Source organism: Excalfactoria chinensis, chromosome 4 (assembly GCF_039878825.1).
Source record: "Excalfactoria chinensis isolate bCotChi1 chromosome 4, bCotChi1.hap2, whole genome shotgun sequence".
Classification (NCBI taxonomy): Eukaryota; Metazoa; Chordata; class Aves; order Galliformes; family Phasianidae; genus Excalfactoria; species Excalfactoria chinensis.
In genome coordinates, this window is record NC_092828.1 from 16,129,870 (window position 1) to 16,145,092 (window position 15,223).

General features: G+C 37.9%; 1 protein-coding gene across 1 annotated transcript; it reads left to right on the forward strand.

Annotated features, from left to right (window-relative positions):
- Positions 1–319: 319 nt before the first annotated feature.
- On the forward strand, positions 320–14,480 carry LOC140251108 (cytosolic beta-glucosidase-like). Its single transcript, XM_072334392.1, is given in 8 exon segments — positions 320–505; positions 2,393–2,465; positions 6,599–6,832; positions 11,413–11,546; positions 11,548–11,760; positions 12,823–12,946; positions 13,834–13,910; positions 14,104–14,480. Coding segments are annotated over 6 exon segments (963 nt in total). The 3' UTR covers position 12,946; positions 13,834–13,910; positions 14,104–14,480.
- The last annotated feature ends 743 nt before the right edge of the window (positions 14,481–15,223 follow it).

Here is a 15,223-nt window from a genome sequence, read left to right on the forward strand (position 1 = left end):
TTGATGTCCAAGAACTACTCCGTTTTTCCTAGGAACGCCTTAATTGAGCTTTTAAAATTACGTATAGTCTGAGTCAGTGCAATGTTAAATAAAAACAAACAACCAAAAAAATCCAACCTAAAACACTACACTAAACTAAATCTTGTATTGAAAAAATTACATCTAGGTATTACTGACTTCTCTTATAGTTTTGTGTTTGCAGGTGTTAGAAAAAACAATGGAGCAGTGAACCACTGAATTTTAGGGTGAGGTGAGACTGCTTACTATAAAAATTGCCAGAGAAATGTCATTGAGAAGCCCAGTGTGCATCCTAAGAGCCATGACGCGAAGTGGATCTAATGGAGATACGACTTCAAGTCCCACATCTGCAACAGGAAATGGATTCAGGAGTCCAGAAATACAACCCAAAATGAGGTCACAAATACAGGAATTGGGTTGCCAGAAGAGATGGAGATTAGCTGCTATAAACTCAGTTTCTCTGAATTTTGAAGCTGTGTATCTTTCAGTATCTGCCTACTTATCTGCCATAGTCTGCTATCTCATTACTCTGAACCCACCATAACCTCTGAGGCAAATTTTGTTTACTCTTCCCCTGACCAAACTGCTTATGGAATATGTTCCACCCACTCAATCTCTCCTAAAACCCATCTCTGTCTCTGTTGATTCCTGCCTGGGAATCGTCAGTGACACTTTTTAGCTTTGTTTTTATGGTTAAACATTTTTATAAAACTTTTTATTGGGTTTTTATTGCTACAATCTCCTGCCTGTCCCTTCCCCCATATTACTGAGTTACATATTTATCATATCTCTTGTGAAATTGAATTAAATGATTTTCTGGGAAAATTATTTAATGTCACTTAGGTTTTAAAAAGTACCTACCAATAACATTTAATGATGTAAAAAACATGCGTAATTACTCTGGTTCATTAATACCTATTAATCATGGTTTAAGATGTCCCCAGTGTGTTTTACAGTTAGCTGTCCAATGGTTACCTGCTTGCATATGAAAGCCTGAGGAGGCTGATTCCAACAGAGAACGTTAACCCATTAATTGCACCAGTTTTCAGTCATCTCTCTGAAATGTGTAAGGGGTATGTCTGCCTACAGCACGCATCACTGTGTGTTTTGGGAATAAGTTTGTATGCTGTGCTACATTTCCCTCCTTGTTCCTTTATATTCATGGTGCTTTTACCTTTCCTTTGAATGACACTTGAGGAAGCACATGCCTGCTGTGAAAGTCGGATTCATATTGCCCTGCATCTGCACTGTCTGTAATACGCACTTTGGATTTAAATCAGCTTCTCTGCAAAGGTTTTCATTTTCCTAATAAGTTGACTCTTAAGTTGCGTGTATTTCTCAGAAGTGTGTGCATTATCATCTGACAGTCAAATTAGTGCAAATATTGACCTTGGTAAAAGCAGTATAGCTTTAGTAGCATAATTAATGGGAAGAAAAGTCCTCTAACTCAAAATAATAATAATGAAGATAAATAATAATAATAAAAAAAAATTGCAGTAGTGCCATCTAGTGTGCCAGGTGTTGCAGTTTGTTGGAAAGGGACACTCGGCTCCTTTCAGCCCATCCCACTTGTTACTGCTCAGCCAGCTCTCCTGTGACTGCTTCCCACTCAGCCTGTGACAGGGTGGCAGGTACAGCAATGACACAAAGCAGAGGAGAGGGCCCAGGGGCTGCCCTGCAGGTATTTGTCCTGGCACACAGGCCATAAGGTTGTCATTGCTGCTCTATAAAAAAAATGAGTATCCACAAGACTTTAAGGAAGGAAAAATATAGCTCTTCTGCTGGTACTCCTACATAAACACTCCTCTTCTACTCAGTGATTTCCATTGCTAAACACGTAGTGGCTAAAACAGCCTTTCTCATCCACTGCAGCATGGACAGGCCAATTGTTTGGTGTGGGGAGAGAAAAAAAAATATGCATTTGATGCGAGAAGAGCAGAGAAGCTGCTGTTTCTTGAAGCTAGGAAAGAATGGAAATGAGCCTTTACCTGTTATCTGATGGATATATGTTATATTAAGGGTCCACAAAGCCCTCTGGCAATGGGGGAAGAGGGGGAAGTGAAGAGGCACTTGCTCTGCGTGCTCATGCTGTGTGCTGGTGAAGCCCTTTCACCGTGACCACTGTAGGCTTTTCCACTGCTGCCTTCTTCACTTCCACTGTTAGTGACTGAACCTCTTTGCTCTAATCCTGTGATATGCAAAGTACATAGCTTACCCTTCAGCCTGTGAAGCTGCACAGGGTTTATTTCTGTCTTCAGTATAGAATCTGCTTGTAACAAGTGGAAGAGTCATCGAGCAAGAAGCTGTTGTCTGCAAATGAAGCCTGCATCTCCATACCATCACATAATGCTGTGTATTCGCCTGTCCTCTGCAGCTGCTGACAGAGGATATTGCTTTTCCAGCTGGATTTGCTTGGGGTGCAGTTACAGCAGCATATCAAATTGAAGGTGTCAATTTTTAAATGCCAAACTGTTATGGAAGTTTCCAGTGAACAAGAAGTCAGGATCCAGGAAGTAGAGATCTTTCCTTCATTGCACAGATGCTATATCTAATGCAAATACATGTAGCACTTCCATTTAAATGTTTCTTGCCCAAGCAGTACGAGGAGGGTAAAAGATTTTACAGATCTCAGAAACATATGGCTAGGAATTGGAAATGGGGAGGAACCTTCCAATACCAACTGTGAGTGAAGGGAAAAAAAAGAAAAGAAGAAATAAGGGGGGAAGGGAAAAGGGGGAAGGAAGAAATAAATAATATTCCCATTATTCCAAAACAAAACAGGAGAACTACCTAGTCAGGCATGGGGGTTCTTAGTGAGAAATTCATCTTCAAGCAATGTGAAAAACAGAGAGCTGGGACTTACTGAGACCCCCAAGCACATGTCATATTCCAAACTGAATGGTGGCGCCGATAAAGCAGTTTGCCCAGCACGTTAAAAATCTGTGTGGCAGAGTAGGGAATGCAAACCCATAAGGTACAGGGACACTGACAGCTGTAAGCCCCCAACCTTTCTCTCTTCATAAATGTGTGCTTAGAGACCACTAAAATACATATAGATCTGATTTTCTCATATTATACCCTGCAGCATACTGGCACTCAGCTCCCATTGATTTCAGTGCCTAAATGGGAGTTGTAGATCTAAAATTGTCTTTGAGGATGTAGCCTTTAGTTCTTGCTTATTGCTGAAAGTGAGAATACTTACCAATGCCTGGAACCTTTTAACAAGCTCTGCTCATTTCACCTAATGGCCTGAACAGCCCGCTCTTCCCTGGGAATCAATATTCTGGGCCAAATCCTAACTCGAGTCCAGCAACGCACAGAGCTTTGCTAACTAATTCTTAAAATGTGAATTGTGTGTGCATACAGAAGGACATTATAATTTCCTGCCTTTTGAGTGGCTGGAAGTGCAACTGTAATGTTCTCTTAATGTATTTTTAATGAGCTTTCCTAAGGCTTCTGAGTGGGAGAGATGTTAAAAAAAAAAATCTATAATGTGGTCTAGACACTACTTAAATGACCCCTTTCCCACTGAAGTAAGAAACTCAACAGGGAATTCCTCCTCCTAAAAGCTGTGGAAGCTGTGCAGCTTTTGACTTCAAGGCAGCGTGATTGAAGCAATAGTTCTTGTAGAGTCCAAACTCGATTGCTGTATGTATCACGAGATCCACAGTGGATGAGGCAAAGGCTGATAGGCTACTTTACTTTTTTTTTTTTTTTTACTGTCAGCTATGTATTTATGCACAGCACAACCTTATTGGCTCTGCATATTTCAAAGTGTTAAAAAATCATACCAATTGTACTCTGCATGCTCAAAGTGCAGATTTCAGAGGTTCATGACTCAGTCAAATCAAAATCAATTTGCACCAGAACACTCAAAGGCACTTCTTCTTACTGAGGGCCATTTCTATGCTAAATTTCAACTCTCTGCTTGATTATTTTTTTATTATTATTATTTTTATTTTATTTTATTTTTTAAAAAGGGAAAAGTTTTAAAAAATTCCTGTAATGGTAAAAGGGGTTTTCTTCACTTCTTTCATATGCCAAATACTTGAGATACATTAATTCAAACAAAAATTTAACTTTTGGGAAGAGAAAAAGCCAAGAAAATTTCACACCGAAAGATGAAAACACAGTTGAATTAGGGAAAGAGCAAACTTGCAAAGTATATGAAAACTCAAATAATCTGATCAGGAAGAGCCCTGCTCCACTCAAAAGGAAAATAATTTTCTCTTATTCCCTTGTAATAATTGCAGAGAATGGGGAACATGCATCACATTTCATCACATTTGTCATCGTGTTTATCACCTGTTGACATATTATACAAATACATAATGATCTGGTAACTAAGCCTCCCCTGTTGAAATGTAAAATCAGTTCCCTATCAGTGTTTTTCCTGGCCCCAAGCTCACTAAAACTCAGTATATGTCTACAGTAAGAGCTGCAGCACAGCATTAAGGCTTCTGAGCAAGCTTAGAGGAGCAGGCTCAGTTCATTGAAGCTAGCTGAAGCAGAGCCGAGCTCTGTGCAGGCTAATTGTGGCTCAGCAGGATACCTTAGTGTGTGTTGAGCTCTCTGTTGCCTGGGCTAGATTTCTTCCTGCACTTTATTTAGCTAGCTTGAGTTCTCCGCACTGTACAGAGAGGCTCAGTGAACAAGATGAGGGATAATTAAAAGTGGGTTGGTTTGCCACAGCCCCAGTCAGGGCTTTATAGCAGCTAAAGACCACCAGAGAAGTACTGGCAGGCTGCTAGAAATCAAGTGCTTTTCCCCTCCCACCCATCTCCTTTGCTGGAGGAAGGCAGGCAGGAAAGCAATGGTGCAGCATTTGTACTAGCTGCAGTGTCTTCGCTGCCCAGTCTGGGAGCTTTTGGCTTCCCTTCACCCCACCGTGGTGAAAAGGAGCTGTAGCACATTGATATGGTGCAGGAAGGGCTTCTTAAGGGCTTCCAAATTCTAAGTACCACGAAAGAACTACTACTAATTGTTATTACATGAACTCCTCTGAAATTTATTTTTATAAGCACATTTAAAATCAAAAGCAGGACAGAAAAACTTGTAGTATGGCATTTTTCTGAGGAGCATGCACACAGAGCACAAGATCTATTATAAAGTCTGAGATTAAGAGAAACTCGAGCTGCCTGGATCTAAAATTTGACCTACTTTGAAGGTTGTCCCACATAAGAGTTTAATTGACTGACCAACCAAACGTGGATGTACCAGTGTTCATGTGCTGCAATAAAATTCTGTAAAGAACATGAAATGTGACAATGATCTTTGAAAAGCTAGGTTACAAAAGGGATATTACAAATTTTAGTAATGCTTTAAATTAAGTGTCTTCAATATGCTTAACCTTGCATTAAACTTAGATTTAATAAGACAGATGTGTATTAAGTACTGAATATACTTAAGGGAGCAATCTTGCGTTGGCAGGGGATGGACTCAATGACCTCCTAATAGTTCTCCTCCATCTCTAATTTCTATGATACTAATTGATTATTAAAACGCTTTTATTGAGGATTGATATGTAGCTATTATATAGTTATTAATCTTACAACCCAACTGATATTTAATTTATACGTGATTCTAACACACAATGTCATTTTAGTTTTTAGAGAGTAACCCTGTAACAGTGCATTTACTGGAGCTCTGAAAAATCTTGCTGGTAAATGTGCTTGGCCATTTTGGGGTCATTTGGAATTTCATGATAAAATCACACTTTGCAGGAGTTTTACAGAGCTCTCCATTTTAAAAATGGAATGTTTACCTCTTCTACAGCATTGCTCTGGAAAGACAAAGAAGCTCGTCAGGAAGGAAGGTACATCTGTTTGGCTTCAATAGTATGTAATGTTAAGAATACGTGATCTCAAACTACATTGGGATTTTGAATATTTTAAAGATAATCTCACTGCCTCTGTTCTGGAATTGAAAAGAAATTTCCCCAGTCTGTGAGAGTGAAGGAAATGGTGCAGGGATTTTGAACATTTAAAATTCATTTCTGTGAACGTTTGGCTAGGCAAAAAGCAGAAGTTTTGCAGAGCTGTGTTATTAATTCAGCTTGTATATGCCTAGGGCAATAGCTCATAATGGCATTCCTTTCTTTTTAACAGACTGTCAGGATTTTCAAAGGACATCTAGAAAGCCATAAGTGCCTATTTGTTGGATGTACTTCTCATACCCTAAAGGCTTTCTTTGATATGGACTGATCTTCTACATTTATGGATGGAAGCTGTGTTAGAAAATGCCCTCTGTGAAAACCTGTAATATCTCCAGAGTTGCAAACATCAGATTTTTGGCTAAGGAAATATGAAGTGTGTCAGAACTCCAAGTGCTTTCAGAAACAGGATTTTCAAATAATTAGCAGCAAGCAAAAATATGAATAAATGCAAAACCTGATGAAAATATATACTAATGCTTGAAAGTTCCTAGCTACTTTAAATGATATGAGGAGGGGGAAGGGAATACCACTTGCTTTTCTCTTTGGATTCTGAGGTTCTTGTGCCTACTTTGTGATAAATATTTACATTCGACATATGCTTTTTGATGTCAAAAGTGTAACAACCAAGTTTTGTTTTTCAAGCAGAAGGCTGGAATACAGATGGAAGTGGCCTTAATGTCTGGGACACATTCACCCATCAGGGAGGAGATCGAGTTTTCAAGAACCAGACTGGTGATGTAGCTTGTGGCAGCTACACTCTGTGGGAGGAAGATTTGAAATGTATCAAACAGCTTGGATTGACTCATTATCGCTTTTCTCTTTCCTGGTCACGTCTGTTACCTGATGGGACGACAGGTTTCATCAACCAGAAAGGCAATTGTTTCTTAAAAATAGAAGGTTGCAGCTTTAATTCAAGGTTATTGCTGCAGTCTGGCATAATTAATCCAGTATGCTATTCTGCAGCGTAGCTTTGAAATTGCAACTTTTTTCAGAGTAATTATGGGATGGTTTTTTATAGGTTTGCAACAACTTACTAATTAATATTCTAGATCCCTTTGGATAGCACAATCTTTTGGGATAGGATTAGTATTGTTTCCTATGTATTTTTGCTTACATCAGTTTAATTGTTACTCTAAATCATTTTGCTACATCAGAATGTTTTTAGTTACAAGAATCCTAGCCATGAGGATATTTTTGGATGGCTTACAATAGAGAAGTCTCTTATTTGGCAAATACATTTAGATAGGCTGTCAACATTCTCTGATGTAATGAACTTCGTGTTGGCAGTTTTACAATAAGAGGGACATAATTTTTCCAGATATTTTCTTTAGAACATTAAAAGGGATTATTTAGGCTCAGCTAGGAGTTATGTCTATGACAAAAACAAGCCAGCCCTTGCTCTGAAGGGTTTTCACAATATCAACAGACAATGCAGAAGTCTAAGCATAAAGGGACATAACATATAAACAAGGCAGATGGATTGCTAGATGTCAGGTATAGAATCTGTTGCATAGATTGGGGAAAAGGTGAAAATGACTTAATGGGAAAAGAAAGGAAATGGCAGTTTTCCCTGCAAAAAATAAGGAATAGAAGAAAGAAGAAATAAAGAAAATTGTGAGGTATAAAAGCAACTGAAGCTGAACCAGAAAGGATGGAAGAATAAGAGCATCTGGCTGAGGTCTCCTTTATTCTGGGAGGATAATGTTCCAGAAAAAACAAAAGCAAAGTACGTTTGGATGAACTTCTGAATCTCAGCTCTGTCTCCTACTCTTCTGAATTTCAGTTCTAAATATGTGGCTTTTCATTTCTGGGGCAATGTTTACCTTGATAATTCCTTTCTTTCACTGTTTTGAAGCTTGCAAAGATGGAAATCTACAAAGAATTTTTTAGAAAATGTCAGTCAGGTTATCCTGATGTGCACTGGGAAGTAGAAACAATATTTTTCTGCAGATTTTGGTCATGGAGAGTTTGGCTGTTCAAGAGGCAGCAGTCTATCCTCTGCATCCTGCAGATTACGTTTCTCACCAGAGAGTGAAGGAGCCTTTGTTTCAGGAATTCAAATGGGGGGTGGGGGAGATCTGCTGTAAACAGACCAACCAGCCATTTTCCCTGCAGAGCATGACTGCAAAAACTGTGCCAGCATCCCGTAGAGGCTTGAATGGAAGCCTTCCCTTTGCTACCAAAGTTTACAATATGTGGCCCACTTTTACTAGCACAGCTTGTACTTCCCTTGGAATGTATTTCTGTGGCACATTGAATTTAAATTTGGCTGAGTCCTTGTGATTTCTTCCCTGTCCTGATATTCCTTCAGCTTGTGCTGCAGGCACTGTGCAACACCACTGAGCAGCCCACTGAACAGGCTTTTCTTTTTCTTGGATGTCAGACTGGGAGAAAGCAAGTAGACACTTGGTAAGGGAAGCTAACATTTTGACAAAACTCATCTGTAATTTCAGAAAATGTTCGCTTGATCTGTAGTATAAGCAGTTGCCTGATTAATATTATGAACTTTACATTTAGCAAAAGGGCACTGGAGAAACTCCAAGTAGGCTAACTTTCATTAGGCAGGAGTTCACTTCTCTTGTGCAGTGATCTGTTGAAGCAATTGTAGCTGCCTAGCATGGAAAGGCCATCATCTTCTATATAAACATTTTTATAAAGAGCATGTGAAGAATTAGAAAGCTTAGAGCAATGTCCTTTCAAATAAAATCGTTCACACCAAGAGATTCCTTACCAATTTCACACCTAAAACAGAGGACATTTGAAAACCTTTAAAACCATTCTGTTTCCATCTCAGTGGATGTGGGGGCTCTTAAAGCAGCAATGCTGTAGGGCGTGTCTTATTTTAGGTTAAAACTTACACCAAGTTTGTTTTTGAAGTATTTTAGCAGTGTTAATTGTGCCCTAAAAGCTGTTCTGAGCAGAATGTTGTTTGCTAAACACTGGGTAAAGATGTGGAGGACAGAAGCAGTAGCCATTGGGCTGTTAGATCTTGGAGAGTTGGATGTTTTGCCTCACTTCAGCATTAAGACAGGGAATCAAGATGAGGAGGGAAAAACAACAGTAAGGAAAGAAGAATAGTCCTTCATTTTCTACTGATAAATTACTCCTTAATGTCTATAATCCCATAATTTTGATTTGTCTCCAAATATCCCTTATCAATAGGCTTTCCTGGAAGAACGTTTTCTTATGTATTTCCACTTTTAAATAACCCACAAATATAAGAACATAAGAACTAAATCAGGCTACTCTGAAAATTAGAATAGAAAACCCTATTACCTATTATTAGAATAGAAAACTGTACAAGCATGACTCCTAGTGTGGTAGAATGGGATCTTGTACCAGTGAAGGGTTGTTTGTTGTGGTGGTGGTGATGGGTTTTTTCCCCAAATCAATTTATGTAGTAAACCTTGCAGTTCTCTCAGCGACAGTTAACACACAACCAGATCAAATGGGTCCCTGTTAAAGTATGACAGAAACAAATTGGTTTTATACTAAATGGGTTGCAAACAGCAAGAATTATAAAAAATTACAGTTCCTAGAGATTCCTTCTCTTTTTATGTGGGTGCCTTCTGAGACTCACATACATATCTCCTTAGAATTTCAGTTCTTCTGGTGTCATATTCAGATGGAAAAGCAAACTACCTGTGAGATTTATGGTGAATTACTTGGTAAACAAACTTATTGAGTCTTTCTCTGCTGAAGGATGTGTTTACAAGAAGTCACTGTCTAAATATTGGGTTCTTAATTGATTGATGCAGTATATGCTGTGTTTAAAACAAAACAAAACAAAACACCCTAGAAATATATAGTACAGTGTAATACAGACATATCTATTAATGAACTGGTTTCCTGTTTGGATTAAAAAAAATCTTTTGTTCACACACTGGTAATAACAATACAAACAATCCATAGTCTCAAAGGCCTGTATTTTGTTGACCTGTGCCATTAATTTATTCCCTCCTCCTTTCAACTGCATTCTCAGCTTCAGAAAGCATTTTTTAGTTTGGAGTTTCATTGCAGCAACTCCTCAGGATAGTCATTTCCTAAGCAGAAATGTCTTTTTAGGATATGTGGTAGTCTAAAACCCACTAAGGTTCTCTAACACTTTGGTATATTTAGCCCAAGTGAAGCAAAAGCTGTCTGATTTCTCCATTCCCCCAGCATGATGGAGAACTACTACTGGCTGGAGCCTTGCAGCTTAACAAATAATAATTCAAGGCCACTGTTGGCCTTTTCCAATTACCTCACTAAACCAGATAGTTCTAGTAAAAGAGCATGCTAATTGATATTCTTTGAACCAGAGCTTATGATGTTTTGCAATGTCTAATATTTTCAGAAGGCTTAAAAAGCAATGTAGCTGTGTTTGGATTTAAGTAAAATTAAAAATGCTTATATGAGAGCTTAAGGTATTTTGATATTTAAACTTGCAGTGAACTCTGAGTAGCATAAAAATAGTCCTTTAGGAAACATATTCATGTCAACCACTTCTAAATCTGAACAGAAGGTGAATTCCCTTTAAGCCTCTAGAAATGCATCCCCAGTGCTGGCCACTTTTAACAGTGCATCCAAGAGATTATCACTGAACTCTGTCATATCGAGGGGGGCAAGTGAGGTTGGAAATCATGAGATATTAGAGAGGTGAGCTAAATCCTTTTTGGTACCAGAAGGACTGATCAGTCTGTGTAATGGTAGTGTAAAAGGAAGAGTTGGTTTCTTGAATAAACTATTACCAAGGAATTTGAGCTAGTAGTTGAACAGACCAGCATCCGAAACTCTAAAATATACCCCCATGAAAAGTTGTAAATCTCACATAAATCTGATACGTTGCCCTGTCTAATGAGGAAATGGTTGAATTCACATCATTGCAAGGTATTAAATGTGCTGGGTGCTGGTAGTGTTTTCTTGTCTTGATGTTGGCATGGAGAGTGATAGACAAAAGAATAGCCTAGAGAAGGCAGCTTACCAGCAAACCAAGTTCAAATCATAAATGATCAGCTTAGTTACCTTGCTGAATATGGAACTAAACTTTGTAAAATGTACACTTCTCAAGGAGAGAAATTCTTTCATTAGAACAAATCTACCTGTCCAACTCCTCTGACAGGATTTTTCCAATGCATTTTGGTCTTGTACATGCAGCTAGGCTGCCATTCAGGCATTAAAACGAAAGGATTATGTTTTCACGTGACCAGCACCAATCACAGTTATTTTTTTCCTGGGGAGTTGCTGTCCACTGATCTATTTTGAAAATTTGCATCCTCATTTCATTTTATGTGCCTGAATGAAATGTGTTGTGTGCTGAGCATTTTTGCCAACTCTGAGGTCTTGTAACAGCAGTCAGCATACAACTGAGAGAGAATTTTTGCATCTCATAACAGAGAGTTATGCAGTAAGGTTACTTATGTGTTAAAATAATAAATTTAATATGTTAACCCTTTTATTCTTTTCAATATTTTTGGGAGTCAATTTTTACAGCAAAATAATTAGTAACTTGGGAAATGACAACCTGTTCACAGTATTGCTTTGACTTACTCCAGCTTTTTTAGAAGATGAAGGTGGCTGGAGATCTAAAAAGATCATTGAGACCTTTGATAATTTATGCAAAATATTGCTGCAAAGCATTTGAAGACTGAGTGAAGCTGCAGATCATTGTTAATGAGCCTTATCTTGTTGCTGTACATGGTTGTGAAAAAGGTATAGCCCCTGCTACAACAGAATCTTGTACCAGAACTTACAAGGCAGTTCATAATTTGATAAAAGCTCATGTTAAATCCTGGCACAGTTACGATAGGACAATTAGAGAAAACAATGTGGACCTGTGCCTATAGCTCTGAAGTCAGATTGGTGGTGTTTCCACAAATTATGTAGCAAAACACGAGGCAGCTGAGGGGTATCTGTCCTTTACTTTAAAAATCTCTGTCAGAATATTTATGGTGAATATCAAACCATTGTGAAGTCCTGCTACATGTTTTGTTCAGGGTTACTGATCATAAAGGCTTCTAGAATTTTGTAAATAGTTAAAAACAATGGCCTTGCATACTGGTAACTTCTTTGCTCTGAATTGTTTCACCTAAGATTAAGACAACACAGACAAGAGGCTAAGTGTCTCAGTGGCATGTGACACTGATCAAATAATGGAACCCTCACGGTCTGTTGCAACTGGGAGTCTACAGCTTGCTGAAGTACCATGGGGATTATACTGACTTCCATATTATATCGAACTATGACGTAAGGCTCACAGGACAACATGCTGGCCGGTAAGAGGATCTGAGAATCCAGTGAAAAATACTGGTGATTTGTTTTCTTTTGAGGAGCCCATCTGGATGGCGTAAGACATTGTATAAGATATAAATAAACAAGTCACCTTGGGATTCTTAATTTAATGCTTGCATGCCAGCTATAAAAAGTAGAAGCATTATTGTTTCCCTATTGCCTTTATACTTGATAGCTATTTTACAGTTTGAAAAGAAATACCAGTGTTTTATCATCTTTTCAGCTCCAAAAATTATCTTTTTCATGCCAGCAGTAAGGCATTCTTGGCATGAATCTACTTCTGGCAATGGGACTTCTGGTGACTGCCAGTACCAAGGGGTTAAGGAGCAGTCACAATAAGCAGATGCTAATGCAGGAAAGATATTTTAGACTTCTCATTAAAATAAGTCATTTCACTGTCTTCATGGATATTTGCACAGTTTTGCTTTTCCATTGTTAGTCATAAAAGGTCAGCTCATGGAAAATTAAGTTAATAGGGTCAGTGCAATTTGATGAAAACTAGTTTTAGTTTTAGCTTAGAAAAGATAGAGGGTAATGCATCTGATTTTATGGGCTTTCTTACATCTGTTCTGAATAAAACTTCTGCTCTCTTGTTCTAGGATATATATAATAACCCTCTAATTTACATCACTGAGAATGGGTTTTCCCAAAGTGACCCTGCTCTACTTGATGACAGCCAACAATGGGAGTATTTCAGGCTGAATTTACAGGAAATTTTATAAGGTACCATTTGAGATGCTGAAAGATCAATTGTTCTAACTTTATATAATTTTCCCTTGTGCTTATTTGCATTCAGCAATGACCAGTGATTCTTGAAGCTAAAACTCATGTAAATCAGAGTAAAACGATGTCATTAGGAAAAAAATAAAAATAAAAAATGTTTAGTAGGCAAGAAAGCAAGTAGTTTTATTCTTATTTCCCCATTTTGGGATGGAAAGAGATGAAAAAGTTCTCCATACATACATTTCTAAACTCAGTTTGGTAGGACCATTAATTGAACAAAGCAACCACGCTGATCTTCAGAAATGCTCATCACACGCTTCTCATTGTGAAGGATGTGAAATTGGGTTCACCTAAAAACTGACCATTATGTCTGAATATACACTTTCAGAATATGACCTCCCATGCAGAATGAGGTCCCTGCAATAATACATTCCAGCACAGGGCTATTAATTCTTTATAGCTCAGCTTTTGCCATTATGTCAGGATAGGTAACAGTATTAAATACTGGTATGTTTTTTGTTTTCTTTTGCTTTTGGAAGTTTCATTACTATTGACTTCGGTAGAAACATAGTTGGTCCAATATTGAGAGCTTCTGGAAATTCCCCATCTACCTTCCATCTGCTGGGAGCATTCTCTGATGCAATTTACAGGGAGTAGGTCAGTTCTCTATTTATCAAGTACTTTAAGATACTGATTCAGACAGTCTTCCTGTCATATTTGTCCAAAGTGATCACAGTCACGAATTTTATATATTTGTTTAATAGTTTTGGTAGTCATTCTTCCATCTTCATTTTGCTTCTATTTTATTTCTGCTATGCTTTTATTTTTTATTTCATTAATTTAAATGATCATTTAAAAACTACCTGTCTTCATCCTTTCTATTCCAGGTCTCAACCTAGACTTGTCAGCTGTGCCAGTTAGCTGTTTCTTCAGCAAAGAAAGAAAGTGCAAAAACAAGAAGAAGGTAGGTTCTACTTCTATCTAAAGCTGGTATACCACATTCTAGCTGTCTTGGATTACTCTTTCCATGCTGTGCCATATCTGACCCTAAACAATATCTGGAGAGTGGTTTTGTAATGGAGTAAAAATTAATCTCTGTGGATTACCAAGTACTTGTGTTTGAATCGTACAATTGACCCTGTTTTGTTTACTTACAGGATGTCTGGATTTGATTTACTGTGAAGAAGATATCAAGAGTTTAATAAGCACGGGTTTAATTTCAAATCTAGCTGTTCTATAATGTGCAGTGTCTTATCCTGAAGTAAACATTTAAAGTCAGTCAGATGAACCACCACTTAGTGCATATCTGTTCGTGTACAGTAAGACAATGAGGGTGACTGGCTTTGAGACTGGCACATATATGGGAAACACCAACATTCAGGTAAAATGAGACTTACTTTGCCGTTAATTCAGTCCAACAAAGTTTTTAAACATGTGTGGTCTGACTGAAATCAATGAAGCTATACGTGGGCTTAGTTAGGTTTTTATTTTAACATTATGTTTTATTTACGTCTATTTGTTTATGCAGCAATAAACACGGTGGGCCACTGATTGAAACAGGTCTCTGTATACAAAGATAATATAAATATTAAATCCATCAGCTGTAAGGCATTCTGTGAAGAATTGCCAGTAACTTTATCTCCACTAATTTCTCCCCTGATGTTTGGAGTAAACAGTTTCTTATACCCACTCTCTACAAAGTGACCCATGAATGAACAACCCATTTCAAGTTTTCAGTTCAGGTACCCTGAAAAACAGGATTTTCAAAGATGTTCACTTTATTCAGTGCTTAAATTCTTAACCATTTATTAAGTGTTATGTGAAGCAGAACGCTTCAATTGCTCTGCATACAGTGTCAACAATAATTTCTTATCTTTGAGCTAACTTTAGAAATTATTAGTACAGGCTCATTCATGCAATGAGCTCTGGGGTCATGATAGGGTCTTGTGTGGATTTTGCTGTGGGATTTGGGCATACTTACTTTTTTGTCTAACCGAAAAATACATACGCCTGACTACAAAGAAGAGTATATCAACAGCCAGTAACTGCACTTGGAAATATAAGATTTTAATGTGTATTCTGATATTATATTTTGCTTTGATAATCCTCCTGCCTTTTAGAATGCATGCTGCATTGCTTATATTAATATTGTCAGCCTATATTTTACAAAAATATTTTCTCCCTCTTTGAGACCTTGAATGTCAGAAAGAGCTATACTCTGGTACTCTGAAAATCACATACTTCAATGCCTCTCAAGATAGGTAGCAGGACTGCAGG